Here is a 13,860-nt window from a genome sequence, read left to right on the forward strand (position 1 = left end):
TTGGGGGCCCTGGGCTTGATGGTATGCCCATGGGGTCCAAAACCCCCACTGCTGCGGACCTTGGTCCTGTTGCGGCGGGTCTTGGAACAGCGCCGCCTGCCGGTCGGTGCCCAACGCATACCCGCTGTCCGTCTGCGAAGACACCGACGGCTGCCTAGAAGGCCATGGCGGGGCCAACCCTGGTTGGTAAGGGTCAGCGCGAGTCGGCAGCGAAGGTCTTCTCGGTGCCGGGGATCGGTACCGGGAGTCATAGCGGTGCCGGGAACGGGACCGGTACCGGGTTCTGTCTCGGTGCCGGGATCTGGACCGGTACCGGCCGCCGCTTCGGTGCCGGGATCGGGACCGGGACCTGCCACCGACGCGGTGCCGGGAGGTCGACCGGGACCGGGACCGGGACCTGCTACCAGCTCGGTGCCGGGAGGTCGACCGGTGCGGTGCGTGACGGCGGGACTGGCTCCTGGAGTCACGGTGCCGGTATCGGCGGCTGGAGTCCGAGCGCGACCGTCTGGAGGTCGATCGATGCCGCGAGTGCGACCGGTACCGCCGAGGGGAGCGGTGCCGGGACTGCGAGCGGCGGCGAGATCTTGATCTGGCTTGGCGTCGGGACCGGGATCGTGAGCGCGAGTCCCGAGACGGTGCCGACATCATGGGCTTGCCTCTAGACGCGACCCGCACCGGAGGTACCGGGGGTGGCGGCTGAGTAGGCTCCGTTAGGGCAATAAGGTCCCGTGCCGAGGCGAAGGTCTCCGGCGTGGATGGGACCACTAGCTCAACCCCAGATCTTATGGGGGAGCTCGGCGGCACCGGACTCGACGGACCCGCCGGGCCCGGAGTCGACGGTGCCGGCGGCGCCGCGGCCGATGTCGAAGCCGGGCGTTCCAGTCGGGTCTGCCTGGCTGGGGTAGCAGACACTGACTGTCTCGGCTCTGTACCCGGTGCCGGAGAAGGTCGGTGCCGGGGAGTCTTCCCGGTGCCGGTGCGATCCGGTGCCGGCGCCGAGATCACGGCCTGCGAAGCTGCCGGGTCAAGTGCCGCTTCCATAAGGAGAGTCCTAAGTCTTTGATCCCTCTCCTTTTTTGTCCTGGGCTTGAAAGCCTTGCAGATGCGGCACTTGTCCGATCTGTGCGATTCCCCCAGGCACTTCAGGCACGCGTCGTGGGGGTCGCTAGTAGGCATAGGCTTCCTACAGGCCGCGCACTGCTTGAAGCCCGGCGAACCAGGCATGAGCCCGGAGCCGGGTGCCGGAAAGGGCTACAGCCCCCGGCGAATAACTATCTACAACACTATTGACACTTAATTACTCACTAACTACACTTAACAATCTAACTAACAACTATAACAATTAACGAGAGTTAACAAGGAGAGCTAGGGATGTGGAGGACAGCTATGCCGCGCTCCACAGTTCCAACGACCGACACGGCGGTAAGAAGGAACTGAGGAGCGGGTGGGCCGGCAGGGGTATATATGGAGCGCCATGGCGGCGCCACTCTAGGGGGCGACCTGCCGGCCCACTGGAGTTGCTAGGGTAAAAAAGTTTCCGACGAACGTGCACGCGCGGCGTGCACACCTAACTGGAATGGATGTGAGCAATCACTCGAAGAAGAATCTGAAGTGCCATCTGAACTCTGAGAGGAATGAGGTGTGGAGCATCCTTTTAGAAGTCTTAAAAGAGCAACACTCTGATGCGGAAACTACAGAACCCAAACTACCAAAAAAGAAAATCAACCTTCTGCTGGGGGCATCTGATTCATGATGAAAATGAACATGCGTCAGTGTGCATTGCTTTGGATTGTTATCAAGCAGAACCCATTATCAGCATGGAAGCACGCCCTCTGGAATGGTGGTTGAAGCATGAAGGGACATATAAATCTTTAGCGCATCTAGCACGTAAATATCTTGCTATGCCACCTACAACAGTGTCATGCGAATGCCTGTTCTCACTTCCAGGTGACATTGTAAACAAGAAGGAGGCAGCATTATCTCCTGCAAATTGTAACCAACCTTGTTTGCCAGACTGATTGGCTGACCAAGAAGTAGGACTGAGTGGACTTGTAGGCTCTAAAATTTTACATTGTTTTATTTTTTATTTCAGCTTTTTTTTTACATAATTCTACATTTGTAGGTCCAACTTTCATGATAAACAGATTGCACTACAGTGCTTGTATTAGGTGAATTGAAAAATACATTTTTTTGTTTTTTACAGTGCAAATATTTGTAATGAAAAATAAATATAAAGTGAGCACTGTACACTTTCTGTTCTGTGCTGCAATTGAAATTAATATATTTGAAAATTTAGTAAACATCCAAAAATATTTAAAATAAATGGTCTTCTATTGTTAACGGTACAATTAATCACGTGATTGAGCATGATTAATTTTTTTAAACACTCGATTCATTTTTTTAATCACTTGAAAGCCCTAGAAATCATCCGTTAAATTGGAGAGGATGGGGATTAATATGAGAATTGAAAGGTGGATAAGGAACTGGTTAAAGGGGAGACAACAACGGGTAGGACTGAAAGGTGAACTGTCAGGCTGGAGGGAGGTTACTAGTGCAGTTCCTCAGGGATAGTTCTTTGGATCAGTCTTAAGGCAAGTTTACACTACAGTGTTACATCAGCCACCAGATGCGCTATGCCGATGGGAGAGAGCTCTCCCATCAACACAAATTAACCATGTAATTTATTGTCTGTCTGCTCAGCAAACAGCACCTGGCTGTCAAAGGGGAGATCCTGTATAGACTGCCAGGCCTCCAATGACAAACCCGAAAGAAGAATCATACTATCAAAGAATATCAGGGTTGGAAGGGATCTCAGGAGGTATCTAGTCCAACCCCCTGTTCAAAGCAGGACCAGTTCCCAATTAAATCATCCCAGCCAGGGCTTTGTCAAGCCTGACCTTAAAAACCTCTAAGGATGGAGATTCCACCACATCCCTAGGTAATCCATTCCAGTGCTTCACCACCCTCCTAGTGATTTTTTTTCCCTAATATCCAACCTAAACCTCCCCCCTCACTCTTCTTTTCTGCAGACTAAGTAACTCCAGTTCCCTCAGCCTCTCCTAATAACTCATGTGCCCTAGCCCCCTAATAATTTTTGGTGCCCTCCACTGGACTCTCTCCAATTTGTCCACATCCCTTCTATAGTGGGGGGACCAAAACTGGACATAATACTCCAGATGTGGCCTCACCAGTGCTGAATTGAGGGAAATAATCACTTCCCTCGATCTGCTGGTGATGCTCCTACTAATACAGCCCAATATGCCATTGGTCTTCTTGGCAACCAAGGCACACTGCTGACTCATATCCAGCTTTTTATCCACTGTAATCTTCAGGTCCTTTTCTGCAGAACTGCTGCTTAGCCAGTCGGTCCCTAATGTGTAGCAGTGCATAGGATTCTTCCTTCATAAATGCAGGACTCTGCACTTGTCCTTCTTGAACCTCATCAGATTTCTTTTGGTCCAATCCTGCAATTTGTCTAGGCCACTCTGGACCATATCCCTACTCTCCAGCCTATCTACCTCTCCCCCCATGTTAGTGTCACCTGCGAACTTGCTGAGGGTGCAATTAATCCCATTATCCAGATCATTAATAAAGATGTTGAACAAAATTGGCCCAATGACCGACCCTTGGGGCACTCCACTTGATACCGGCTGCCAACTAGACACTGAGCCATTGATCACTACTCATTGAGCCCGACGATCTAGCCAGTTTTCTATCCACCTTGTAGTCCATTCATCCAATCCATACTTTTTTAACTTGCTGGCAATAATACTGTGGAAGACTGTAACAAAAGCTTTGCTAAAGTCAAGATATATCACATCAACCACTTTCCCCATATCCACAGAGTTATCTCATCATTGAAGGCAACCAGGTTGGTCAGGCATGACTTGCCCTTGGTGAATCCGTGTTGACTGTTCCTGATCGCCTTCCTCTCCTCCAAGTGCTTCAGAATGGATTCCTTGAGGACCTGCTCTATGATTTTTCCAGGGACTGAGGTGAGACTGACTGGTCTGTAATTCCTCAGGTTCTCTTTTTTCCCTTTTTAAAATATGGGCACTATATTTGCTTTTTTCCAATTGTCCGGGGCTTCCCCCGATCGCCATGAGTTTTCAAAGATAATGGCCAATGGCTCTGCAATCACATCCACCAACTCCCTCAGCACCCTTGGATGCATTGGATCTGGACCCAGGGACTTGTGCATGTCCAGCTTTTCTAAACAGTCCTTAACCTGTTCTTTCACTACTGAGGGCTGCTCACCTCCTCCCCATGCTGTGCTGCCCAGTCCAGCAGCCTGGGAGCTGATCTGGTCTGTGAAGACGAAGGCAAGAAAAGCGTTGAGTACTTCAGCTTTTTCCACATCCTCTGTCACTAGGTTGCTTCCCCCATTCAGTAAGGGGCCCACCCTTTCCCTGACCTTCTTCTTGTTGCTAACATACCAGTAGAAACCCTTCTTTGTTACCCTTCACATCCCTTGCGAGCTGCAAATCCAATTGTATCCTGGCCTTCCTGATTACACCTCTGCATGCTCTAGCAATATTTTTATATTCCTCCCTAGTCATCAGTCCAAATTTCCCATTTATTGTAAGCTTCACTTTTGTGTTTAAGATCAGCAAGGATTTCACTGTTAAGTCAAGCTGGTCACCTGCCATATTTACAATTCTTCCTGCACTTCAGGATAGTTTGTTCCTACACCCTCAATAAGGCGTCTTTAAAATACAGCCAGCTCTCCTGGACTCCTTTCCCCCTCTTGTTAGTCTCCCAGGGGATCCTGCCCATCAGTTCCCTGAGGGAGTCAGAGTCTGCTTTTCTGAAGTCCAGGGTCCGTAGTTTGCTCCTCTCCTTTCTTCCTTTTGTTAGGATCCTGAACTCAACCATCTCATGCTCACTGCTGCCTAGGTTGCCACCCACTTCTACTTCCCCTACCAATTTCTCCCTGTTTGTAAGCAGCAGGTTAAGAGGGGCACAGCCCCTATTTGGTTGCTCCAGCACTTGTAGCAGGAAGTTGTCCCCAATACTCTCCAAACACTCCCTGGATTGTCTGTGCACTGCTGTATTGCTCTCCCAGCAGATATCAGGGTGATTGAAGTCCCCCATGAGAACCAGGGCCTGTGATCTGGAAACTTCAGTTAGTTGTCCAAAGAAAGCCTTGTCTACCTCATCCTTCTGATCCGGTGGTCTATAGCACATGCGCACTGCAACATCACCCTTGTTGCTCTCACCTCTAAACTTTACCCAAAGATTCTCAGCAGGCTTTTCTCCAGTTTCAAACTGGACCTCTGAGCAATCATACTGCTCTCTTACATACAATGCAACTCCTTCACCTTTCCTCCTGTACAGTTTATAGCCATCCATGATAGTGCTTCAGTCATGTGAACTGCCCCACCAAGTTTCTGTTATTTCAATCATGTCAAGAAGCCAGGAGGCCCTCTGCATGGAGATGGCCGAGGCCATGGTGCATGCCGCAGAGTCTGCCGTATCCGAGGCTGTTAGCAGGGCCACTCTGGCCGCAGTCTTGCCCTCACTGAGGATTGCCCAGAACTCTTTTCTGGTGTCCTCGGAAAGCAAATCCTCAAACTTGGCCATGGCTTGCCGCATATTGAAGTCATAGCGGCCAAGAAGGGCTTGGTGGTTGGCCACCCTCAACTGGAGGATGAATAAACTTTGTATCTGAACAAATCCAGCCTCTTTGAGTCTTTATTCTTAGGAGTGGCCCACGGTTGGCCTTGTCTCTTCCACTCTTTAATGGCTGCTACTACCAGGGAGCTTGGGGCCGGGTGGATAAATAGGTACTCATGGCCCTTAGCCTGTACAAAGTACTTTCTGCCCTCTTGAAGATGGGCGGCAGGGATTAAGGTGTCTGCCACAAGGCGTTTGTGATCTTAGACACCCCTTCATGGAGGGGCAGAGCCACCCTGGCAGAGGACATTGAACAGGGAGTCCAATGGTTCCTCTAGCTCCTCCGCCTGGAGCCCCAAGTTAGAGGCAACTCATCAGGCAAAGATGAGGAGGAAGCCAGCACCACAGGGTTTGACACGTCCAGCTGGCTGATCCCCAGGGTCTGCATGAGCCCGAGGGGTTCTCTCCTCAGGAATAGCTGGCTCTGGGGGAGGGCAGGATACTGAGGCCGATGGCTTGTCCGAGGCCCCCGCCACTGACCTGAGCCCCTGTGAAGGTTGGGTGAAGCCCCAGGGGTTGCATGGGTACCAGACAGCTGGCCACTGGCTCTGGGCAGTTGGCAGTACTGCTGACATCGAGGGGACCACCGGTGCCAGGTTTTGGCAAGCCGACAATGACTCCAGTCCTGTGCTGGAGCTCGAGGCTGAGTGGTTGCTCTTGGGTGACCATGATCGAGTAATCGGTGATCCTGGTCACTGCAGTGCAGATTCCTGTGCCTGGATGGGGAGCTCTCTGCTCAGGACGAATCTCTTCTGTGAGTCCCTGGAGACTGGTGGCATTCAGCGGATCTGCGACGGCACTCCGGTGATCTACGCCTCACACTGCTTGACCAGTACCAGGATCTAGCGGTTCAGTTGCCAGGCAGACTTTTCCCCCGATCTAGGGGATCTGTGTGGTGGCAATGCATACTGGTGACTCTGCTCCTGAGACTGACTGTCCCGGGCCTATGACTGGTGACGCACCATGGGTGAAGCAGTGAGCCGGTCCCTGCGCTGTCGATGCCGGAAAGGGCGGACCTCTACAGGCCTGTGCCAGGTCACCGGTGAGGTGTGCCTTGAGTCTTGTGGACGGTGCCCTGAGTTCAGAGACCAACGAGGGCTTCACTAAGCCTGCCTCTCTGCTTTCGAGGCCGGGTGGCTCTGTGCAGGTGAGCGCTGGTGGGCCATCCCCTGCGATAGGGAGCAGCGCCGCTGAGCCGGAGACCTACAGAAAGGACCCAAGGCGTGTTTACCCCTAGACCGAGGTGACGCCGTAGCTGGTGTGGGTGGCATTGGTAGTGCCAGGATATCCTGTGCTGCCTGCAGGGCCTCAGGTGTCAATGGGATCTCTGACGAAGGCCCTCATCACTGTCCGGCTTGTCAGGCATGGGTTGGGGTAGGCTGGACCACTCGACCTGAGCTAGGCCCCAGCTCCCAGTAGGAGGTATCAAGCCGCCCTTCTCTGGCCTTGGCTCCCCCCTGCCCTCTTCTTTCTCTTGTGGGATGTAGGAGTTCTTCCCTCCCGCTTGGCAGATGCCGGGGAGAGGGATTGGCGCCGGTGGGGCGCTCCACTCTGATGCTGTGGTGCTCAGGGCACAGCCAGACCTCGATTGCTCTGGTGCCAGAGTTAGAGCTGACTCCATTAGAAGTGCTTTGAGATGGAAGTCTCTCTCCTTCTTAGTCTGAAGGACTTGCAAATATGGCACTTGTTGCTTATATGCAACTTGCCCAGACACCATAAGCAACTATTATGCAGATCGCTGATGTGCATCGGTTTCTTGCAACCATCACAGGGCTTAAAGCCTAGGGACCGGGGCATGCCCCATCCCTAGGCTAGGTCCTGTTTGGGACCAATCAAGCAAAAACACTAACACACTAAAGGAAACTGTTAATTCTAAAAGTTCAAAACACTTAAGCAAGCAAAAAAAGGCTAGCGGAAGCAGCAGACATTCCAGCACCTTCACTGGCAGATAGAAGGAACTGAGGGTGGGGGGCACTGATGGTGCCCCTTATACCGCAGCATGTGTGTGCCACTCCAGAAGGTGCCAGATCCAGGCCCCTATGGATACCACTAAGGGAAAAACTTCCAGCACCGATGCTTGTGGCGAGCACACACACCTAATACGGAATGGACATGAGCAAGCACTGGAAGAAGTCTACAAATACTGATGGGAGAAGAAATAGGAGATTGGGGTTTTCTGTTGTCTCTGGATCATATTACAAGAACAAGGGGACTGTCAATTATAAGGGAAGGCGGGAAAGAAACTTTTTCACACAAGGTATATATAGCCTGTGGAACTCACTGCCACATGAAGTCACTGATGTTAAGGATGTAGACAAGATAATGGTTTCACCCAGTCTGGCAGTTCTTATAGTCTCCCTTCACAACCCAGAGCAGGCCATTGCTGGGAGCTCACCAGGTTCTCCAGGTTCTCCTCATTCAGGCTGAGTGGGCGGAAGTGCTGACGGATCACCTCGTTCAGAGCTCGCACATATTCCACGCGCTCCTGCAGCTCTGTCATCTGGCCCTGGTATTGCTCCAGCTGCAGGAAGAGTGAGTGCCATTCTCTGTTAGACTGGGGCTGGACCCATCTGCTGCCTTCCCAGCAGATCACCCAGCCCCTCATGCTGAGTGCCCCAGATCTCCACTCACTGAACTTGGAGAGGCAGGGCTGCGCTGGGTGTGTCTGGCACAGACACCTGCCGTGAGTCTCCAGAGAGACTGATGCACTGTGGGTGCAATGCTGAATGAAAACCCAGGAAAAACAAATGTAACAAACAGAATTTTGTCCATTTCTCTGGATAAAATGAAAAACCAAAACTCCTTTGTTTGGGCTGAACAAAATGCAGTGGTGGAACAGATTGCTTCCACATTGCAGGCACTTGTATTTTCAGGTTTTTTTATCTGAAACTAGTCACCAAATTCAGCTGGAATGTACATGTTTCAGTGCCATGACAAGGTTTCTTTGGTGAACTGACTATTTGCCCAGTTCTGGTTATTAGCTCTGAAGCCCACTGCTCTGGGAGACTCCTGCTAACAGCAGCCAGCCTCTCTGCGGCTACACCAGCATGGGACCCCATACAGCGTGCCTGGCTTGGGTGGTGGGGCTGAATTCTTGCTCCTTGGGGATGGCTGCCAATCCAGCTGAAGGCATGGGGCGGTGCTATGGGGAAGGGGAAGCCTCAGTCTGCTCAAAGAGGAGTGGAGTGGGACAAAACAGTGGGACCGGTGGGAATGCGTGTTGGGCCACAGCTGGCTAAGCCCAGCAGAGCATGGAGTCCGTGGAGGTCTGTTCCAGCCATACCTTCTGGGAGCACTTGGCGATGGTGAAGATGTCAGTGCTGACGCTCTGGTAGAGCTGCACGACCCCACCCAGCTGGGAAATGAGGATCTCGCTGCGCTGGGACGTCTCGCTGAACAACAGGGAGAGGATCTCTTTGATGACGGAGTACAGCAGGGGCACTGGGGGGCATGGAGCAAGCGGGTATCAGCCCATGAGGCAAGGGCAGCCAGCGCTGCTCCCATCACCAATTTCCCATCCACAGGCACCCCCAACCCTTTGTGTGTGACCACAGAGACCCCCCAACTTGGGCCCGTCACCAACCCTCCATGTGTGACCACCGCTCCCCCCTTACTAACGGCCCATTACCCCGCCACATCACCAGCCGCACACTCCCAGAGTCCACAGCTCCCCCCTTACTAACGGCCCATTCCCCCCTCCATCACCAGTCGCACACTCCCAGAGTCCACAGCTCCCCCCTTACTAAGGGCCCGTTCTCCCCCAATTACCAGCCGCACACTCCTAGAGTCCACTGCTCCCCCCTTACTAACGGCCCATTACCCCCCCCCACCGTCACCAGCCGCACACTCCCAGAGTCCACAGCTCCCCCCTTACTAACGGCCCATTACCCCCCCCATCACCAGTCGCACACTCCCAGAGTCCACAGCTGCCCCCTTACTAACGGCCCATTACCCCCCCCCATCACCAGCCGCACACTCCCAGAGTCCACAGCTCTCCCCTTACTAATGGCCCATTACCCCCCCGTCACCAGTCACACACTCCTAGAGTCCACAGCTCCCCCCTTACTAACGGCCCATTACCCCCCCCATCACCAGCCGCACACTCCCAGAGTCCACAGCTCCCCCCTTACTAACGGCACATTACCCCCCCCATCACCAGCCGCACACTCCCAGAGTCCACAGCTCCCCCCTTACTAACGGCCCATTACCCCCCCCCATCACCAGCCGCACACTCCCAGAGTCCACAGCTCCCCCCTTACTAACGGCCCATTACCCCCCCATCACCAGCCGCACACTCCCAGAGTCCACAGCTCCCCCCTTACTAACGGCCCATTACCCCCCCACGTCACCAGCCGCACACTCCCAGAGTCCACTGCTCCCCCCTTACTAACGGCCCATTACCCCCCCGCACCGTCACCAGCCGCACACTCCCAGAGTCCACAGCTCCCCCCTTACTAACAGCCCATTACCCCCCCCACCGTCACCAGCCGCACACTCCCAGAGTCCACAGCTCCCCCCTTACTAACGGCCCATTACCCCCCCATCACCAGCCGCACACTCCTAGAGTCCACAGCTCCCCCCTTACTAACGGCCCATTACCCCACCCCATCACCAGCCACACACTCCTAGAGTCCACAGCTCCCCCCTTACTAACGGCCCATTACCCCCCCCATCACCAGCCGCACACTCCCAGAGTCCACAGCTCCCCCCTTACTAACGGCCCATTACCCCCCCACGTCACCAGCCGCACACTCCCAGAGTCCACTGCTCCCCCCTTACTAACGGCCCATTACCCCCCCCATCACCAGCCGCACACTCCCAGAATCCACAGCTCCCCCCTTACTAACAGCCCATTACCCCCCCCCACCGTCACCAGCCGCACACTCCCAGAGTCCACAGCTCCCCCCTTACTAACGGCCCATTACCCCCCCCATCACCAGCCGCACACTCCCAGAGTCCACAGCTCCCCCCTTACTAACGGCCCATTACCCCCCCCATCACCAGCCGCACACTCCCAGAGTCCACAGCTCCCCCCTTACTAACGGCCCATTACCCCCCCCATCACCAGCCGCACACTCCCAGAGTCCACAGCTCCCCCCTTACTAACGGCCCATTACCCCCCCCCCACCGTCACCAGCCGCACACTCCCAGAGTCCACAGCTCCCCCCTTACTAACGGCCCATTACCCCCCCCCCACCGTCACCAGCCGCACACTCCCAGAGTCCACAGCTCCCCCCTTACTAACGGCCCATTACCCCCCCCATCACCAGCCGCACACTCCCAGAGTCCACAGCTCCCCCCTTACTAACGGCCCATTACCCCCCCCATCACCAGCCGCACACTCCCAGAGTCCACAGCTCCCCCCTTACTAACGGCCCATTACCCCCCCATCACCAGCCGCACACTCCCAGAGTCCACAGCTCCCCCCTTACTAACGGCCCATTACCCCCCCATCACCAGCCGCACACTCCCAGAGTCCACAGCTCCCCTCTTACTACAGCCCATTACCCCCCCATCACCAGCCGCACACTCCTAGAGTCCACAGCTCCCCCCTTACTACAGCCCATTACCCCCCCATCACCAGCCGCACACTCCTAGCGTCCACAGCTCCCCCCTTACTAACGGCCCATTACCCCCCCATCACCAGCCGCACACTCCCAGAGTCCACAGCTCCCCCCTTACTAACGGCCCATTCCCCCCCTATTACCAGCCACACACTCCCAGAGTCCACAGCTCCCCCCTTACTAACGGCCCATTACCCCCCCCCATCACCAGCCGCACACTCCCAGAGTCCACAGCTCCCCCCTTACTAACGGCCCATTACCCCCCCCATCACCAGCCGCACACTCCCAGAGTCCACAGCTCCCCCCTTACTAACGGCCCATTCCCCCCTCCATCACCAGTCGCACACTCCCAGAGTCCACAGCTCCCCCCTTACTAACGGCCCATTACCCCCCCATCACCAGCCGCACACTCCCAGAGTCCACAGCTCCCCCCTTACTAACGGCCCATTACCCCCCCCATCACCAGCCGCACACTCCCAGAGTCCACAGCTCCCCCCTTACTAACGGCCCATTACCCCCCCATCACCAGCCGCAGACTCCCAGAGTCCACAGCTCCCCCCTTACTAACGGCCCATTACCCCCCCCATCACCAGCCACACACTCCCAGAGTCCACAGCTCCCCCCTTACTAACGGCCCATTACCCCCCCCATCACCAGCCGCACACTCCTAGAGTCCACAGCTCCCCCCTTACTAACGGCCCATTACCCCCCCATCACCAGCCGCACACTCCCAGAGTCCACAGCTCCCCCCTTACTAACGGCCCATTAGCCCCCCCATCACCAGCCGCACACTCCCAGAGTCCACAGCTCCCCCCTTACTAACGGCCCATTACTGCCCCCATCACCAGTCGCACACTCCCAGAGTCCACAGCTCCCCCCTTACTAACAGCCCATTACCCCCCCACATCACCAGCCGCACACTCCCAGAGTCCACAGCTCCCCCCTTACTAACGGCCCATTACCCCCCCCCATCACCAGCCACACACTCCCAGAGTCCACAGCTCCCCCCTTACTAACGGCCCATTACTGCCCCCATCACCAGTCGCACACTCCCAGAGTCCACAGCTCCCCCCTTACTAACGGCCCATTACCCCCCCCATCACCAGCCGCACACTCCCAGAGTCCACAGCTCCCCCCTTACTAACGGCCCATTACCCCCCCCCATCACCAGCCGCACACTCCCAGAGTCCACAGCTCCCCCCTTACTAACGGCCCATTACCCCCCCATCACCAGCCGCACACTCCCAGAGTCCACAGCTCCCCCCTTACTAACGGCCCATTACTGCCCCCATCACCAGTCGCACACTCCCAGAGTCCACAGCTCCCCCACTTACTAATGGCCCATTACCACCCCTCATATCACAAGCTACCCCCACCCCTGAGCCCATCGCCAGGTCCCATGACCCCTCTCCTATGACCAGCCATTCCCCACACAGCACTCCATCACCCCGACTAACCCCACCTGACTTTTGCCAGCTCCACGAGGGGCTCACTGCCCCTTGCCCAAGTGAACGCCTCTGCCCCTCCTGATGCCCACCTAGCAATCCCCCACAGGGTGTCCCATCCTCTGCATGCCCCCTCACACCCACACACCAATCTCCTGCTGCACGCTGCTGCAATCCACCAACAGGAGCCGGTTGCAGGTGATGACCATGGAGGGCACCTCTCTGACACGTTCTGCCCAGGCACGCAGCTGTACGACTCGCTGCACATATTTGCCCGCAGGCCAGCCCTTCATCAGCTCCAGCTGCTTGGGGCTCCAGCTGTGAGCAAAGCTGTGGATCTCTGCCACCCACGTGTGCTGCTTGCAGATCTCCTGAGTCTCACTCAGTGCCTCCTGCAGGAATAGCACAGGGCTCTCAGCAAACCACAGCACCAGGCCCCAGGAGATACAGAGCAAACCCCACCATTCGCCATGCCTCCCTCAAAGCCAATCCAGCAGCCTGGTCCCTGGGAGCCCAGCCGCCACCCAGGATCCCACTTCCTGTCTGAGCTGGGTGTGATGTTATTGATATGAACTGGGACCATATAGAACATGGGTTGCAACCAAGGTCCTGTAGTGGCGCCAAATCCTATGTAAAGGGGGTCATATAAGGGGTCTAAGACCAAGTTATGAGTTACTGGTTATGATTATGCTGTCTGTATGTCTGTGTGTCTGTATCATTTTGTAGTTGAAGTTATAAGTATTAGCTCTATACTGTCTGTATTTCAAACTTGTGCTGTGTTACTGGGAAAGATCCCAGACAAGTGGGTGTTAGCTCTGCTTAGCCTGCTTGATGGCCCATTAAGGACCACCAGCTACACAATTGACCCACTGAGGCAGATACGCCTTGTGACTCAGCAGGGTGTGCAGAAACTGGCCCATGTGACTGCAGACTCCATTTTGCTGTAATTTTCCACAGTAAGAACAAAGAAGTGTTCTTACACCTGGAAGTGCCTTTATAAGGCTGATGCCTCATCTCCATCTGGTCTTCAGTCCTGCTCCTTACCTCTGGAGGGACTTTGCTACAAACAGAAGCTCTGCACAAAGGACTGAATGACCCATCCCAGCGGGGATGTTCTCCAGAGACTTGATTTGAACCTGCAGTTTACTCCATCACTGCTACAAGCCTAAACTAAG

At 55.1% G+C, this 13,860-nt stretch overlaps 1 protein-coding gene across 3 annotated transcripts in view; it reads right to left on the minus strand.

Annotated features, from left to right (window-relative positions):
* Nucleotides 1-13,860, minus strand: part of DNHD1 (dynein heavy chain domain 1) — a 210,088-nt gene that overhangs the window by 163,857 nt on the left and 32,371 nt on the right. For all 3 annotated transcript variants that reach the window (XM_030546775.1, XM_030546778.1, XM_030546776.1), the window contains exons 12-14: nt 12,834-13,077; nt 8,960-9,117; nt 8,072-8,197 (exon numbers count right to left, since the gene is read on the minus strand). In XM_030546775.1, the coding sequence (XP_030402635.1) occupies nt 8,072-8,197; nt 8,960-9,117; nt 12,834-13,077 (528 nt within the window). The remainder of the gene's footprint in view (nt 1-8,071; nt 8,198-8,959; nt 9,118-12,833; nt 13,078-13,860) is intronic.

The sequence above is a fragment of the Gopherus evgoodei genome, unplaced genomic scaffold, assembly GCF_007399415.2.
Source record: "Gopherus evgoodei ecotype Sinaloan lineage unplaced genomic scaffold, rGopEvg1_v1.p scaffold_49_arrow_ctg1, whole genome shotgun sequence".
NCBI classification, from domain to species: Eukaryota; Metazoa; Chordata; order Testudines; family Testudinidae; genus Gopherus; species Gopherus evgoodei.